This window comes from Phaethon lepturus, unplaced genomic scaffold, assembly GCF_000687285.1.
Source record: "Phaethon lepturus isolate BGI_N335 unplaced genomic scaffold, ASM68728v1 scaffold53407, whole genome shotgun sequence".
NCBI lineage: Eukaryota > Metazoa > Chordata > Aves > Phaethontiformes > Phaethontidae > Phaethon > Phaethon lepturus.
In genome coordinates, this window is record NW_010552198.1 from 1 (window position 1) to 3,700 (window position 3,700).

Consider the following 3,700-nt stretch of genomic DNA (forward strand, 5'->3'; position numbering starts at 1 on the left):
GAAGGTCCCTTCCAACCTTAGTGATTCTGTATTTATGCAACAGCAGAGATCCAGATTTCAACAAGGCCAAGTGCAGGGTCCTGCACCTGGACTGGGGCAACCCCTGGTATCGGTACAGGCTGGAGGGTGAAGGGATTGAGAGCAGCCCTGCCAAGAAGGACTTGGGGGTACTGGTGGATGAAAAGCTGGACATGAGCCGGCAATGTGTGCTCATAGCCCAGAAGGCCAACCGTATCCTGGGCTGCATCAAAAGCAGTGTGACCAGCAGGTCGAGGGAGGCGATCCTGCCCTTCTAATCTACTCTGGTGAGACCCCACCTGGAGTTCTGCATTTAGCTCTGGAGCCCTCAGCACAGGAAAGACATGAACCTGTTGGAGCGGGTCCAGAGGAGGGCTACAAAAATGATCAGAGGGATGGAACACCTCTCCTATGAGGAAAGGCTGAGGCAGTTCAACCTGGAGAAGAGAAGGCTCTGGGAACACCTTATTGCAGCTTTCCAGTACCTAAAAGAGGCTTACAAGAAAGATGGGGACAGACTTTTTAGCGGAGTCTGTTGTGACAGAACAGAGGGTAATGGTTTTAAACTAAAAGAGGGTAGATTCAGGCTAGATCTAAGGATGAAATTTTTGATAGTGAGGGTGATGAAACACTGGCACAGGCTGCCCAGAGAAGTGGTTGATGCCTCATCCCTGGAAACATTCAAGGTCAGGTTGGACAGGGCTCTGAGCAACCTGATCTGGTTGAAGACATCCCTGCTCATTGCAGGAGGAGTTGGACTAGATGACCTTAAAAGGTCCCTTCCAACCCAATGATTATAAGATTTGGTCATATTATAAGCCTCAGCCAGAGCAGCAGTGGGCATACAAGAGCAGCATAGAGCATGTCATGTTATTTTACCAGAAATTGAGTAGTTTCCTCCCCTACTCCCTCCTCAATGTTACAAACAAAACATTTTTTCAGGCTCCTCCTGCCACCCAAGACATGTCAGGTTTAGTCACAATGCTGTAGCTGAAAATATATAGCAAAGGCTTGCAAGAAAAGCCTGCTCTCATTGGAAGCATAGATGTCCTTTAGTCTAGGCTTTACTGGGCTGTGCCTTTGATGATTTGTTATAAACAAAGGACAGCAGTTCAGACTACTCTGCAGTGACCTCTGAACACACAAGGAAGGGCATTTGCCTTTTGATGATGATCTGCAATTTCTGCCTCACTGTTTTTACATTAGATCGCTCTCTCAGCTGCAGAATTTGCATAACCAAACCAAACCACAGCCTAAGTAAGTACCCTTTGTCAAGTGACAGAACATAATGGCAAACACTTTTAAAATCACAGTGTAAAGCCATAGGCAGGTATGTGATGACACACATTGGCAGCAAGAGTGATTCTCAACCAAAGATATCATAAATTAAGCATTAACCAACACACCGGGAGAATGTAAAGTGCTCTAATGATGCTAATGACCATGTCGTGTGAAATGGCAGGTTTGCCAGTATACAGTTAGCTTGGGTGGCTTGAATTACAAGTTGTTTGCTACAGCCACCTCACAATAGTACTATTCAGTAGTGCACTGGTAACATAGTGATTGGCAGATCTTTGGAACAGTACGGTGCTGCAGCTGGATAATTCCAGCATATTCCTGGTTTAAGTACAATGAGAACATTGAATTCTAATTACATCCCCACTTCAGTGTCCTTTCCCTGGGCAGAATGAGCCAAAATCTATTTTTGTGTCTCTCCAGCGAAGTTACACAAGGCGTGAATTTGGTCCTTTAGCTACCCGGACAAATCTACTGCTGCTATAACAACAACAACAAGATTTCTCATATTTATAGTTTCATTCACAAGACTTCACAGACTCATTCAACACTGAGTGGTAAAGATTTTGCAGAAGTAATGAAAGTGGAGATGGGAGTCAGGCAGCTGGATTCCCATTACCCTGCACTATCCAAAGCACACTGCTGTCCACACAGAATGTTGCCTCTGTACTGCAGCTGAGCACTGTCAGAAAAATGTAAATTTTCAAGGGTGCCCATGGCACTAGGACGAAATCAAGAGTCTGAACCCTGCATCTGCTGCCATGCAAAAATTCAATAACACTTAATTTTCATGGAAGGTCAGCACTCAGGGAAGTCAGGAGGTGTCCTTTTATTCACTTGCCTACACATTGTCTCAGTCCTTTATGGACTCAGAGTCATGTAGTCTTCCAAAACAGTTCTCAGGTACAGCTATCACTTCTCAAGCACTGAACACTTGCATGCCCAATGGGTGTTTTCGAGATGTCTAAATAGTTGTCTGCTTGTTAAATAGATAGTTTTCTAATCAGCGTGTACATTGCTTGGAGATGACTGCAGGCAGAAAGAGGTAAAAATGGCTTCAAGAATGATGGTATGTCTTGAAAGCATCATTTGAGCATTACTGATGTGGAACACTGACTGACACATTTCTCTCTCTCTGCCTCCACTGGACAGAATTTCAAATTCTTCCAAGAAAGAGCTGCATTCTTCATCAGTTGGATGTCAAAATACTTTTGGCTATGCTTCAGGAAGATTTTACTTGCCAGAAAGTGATTATGGGAACTACTCATGCACAAAGCCACAGAGTTTCAAGAGTTACACAGCCATAAGGTGTCTCTAGTATGTCTGCATTGTTTCTGACCCAACATCTCCTTCAAGATCAAGCATGCTAGTAGAGCTGACACCAAACCTGCAGTGTGACCTTCTGTATGGCTAGATTCTACCCTTCTGAGCATATGGACTGGCCCAACGGTTTAGTATGTTACCAGTAGGCAGTACTCACAGCTGCTCCAGAATCTTCTCTTTCACAATCATATAACTAACAGTCACCTATCAGTTTTTAGAAGAGAACAGACACTTCCTTTGTTAAATCATCTTCATTAAAAAATTTATGATCTGCACTCTAATAATAACTTTGCGGATTATGGTCCCAACTGTTTACTCTGTTAAAGCTTTCCTGTTTTATGTTACTATACCTCCATCTTCATTTATCCAGTAGAGAAACAGATTCATTGTTCCAACTTCAGTTATTTGGTGATCTTCTCCATAGAGCCACAAAACCTGCTGGCAGCCTAACTCCAGGGCTTCTTGCTGGGCATAAATAGAAGAACCATAATTCCTTCCAGAAACAAAAAGAAAGAGCAAACAGTTATGAGTATCTGGATGTATACAAGGTTTTGTGCACATCTACCTTACGAGCAAGTGCTCTGCACAGTCACTGCTTGTCCCTGGAATATTTTCACTGGAAGTACTTTACTAGTATTTTACTACATCATTTGTATCTACAACCCAAATACTTTGAAGGGCTGAACAGCATCAACAGCTTAAACATATCCATCCAAATTGTCTTAAAAATACCTCTTGTTCCATTTTCTGGACATTCTAATCATTGCAATTGGACACCTTAGGAAAGCACTTATCTTTATTCAGCAGTTGGCATCCTGGAGAGAGAGCAACAATTCCCGTCCAGCTCATGGTTTTAAAAAAAGCAAAACAAAACCATCTACCTCACCTCATATATGCCAGATGAACAGATGGGTCATATATGTCAGATGAACCTCTTGGAACACAAAAATCACCAGAGGTGTGTTGTTTCTTTTCTAGCAAAAGACATTCGCAGAACTAGTAGCTTTAGGAGCTACAGATGGATCTTGATGAATTCTACATCCTTGAGGAGCAACTGTTTCCC

General features: G+C 43.0%; 1 protein-coding gene across 1 annotated transcript in view; it reads right to left on the minus strand.

The window, feature by feature from the left end:
* Positions 1 to 2,987: 2,987 nt before the first annotated feature.
* Positions 2,988 to 3,700, minus strand: part of BCAT1 (branched chain amino-acid transaminase 1, cytosolic) — a gene marked incomplete at both ends in the record, with an annotated part of 25,888 nt that continues 25,175 nt past the window's right edge. The window contains one exon of the mRNA XM_010291136.1: positions 2,988 to 3,130. Within this exon, the coding sequence (XP_010289438.1) occupies positions 2,988 to 3,130 (143 nt within the window). The remainder of the gene's footprint in view (positions 3,131 to 3,700) is intronic.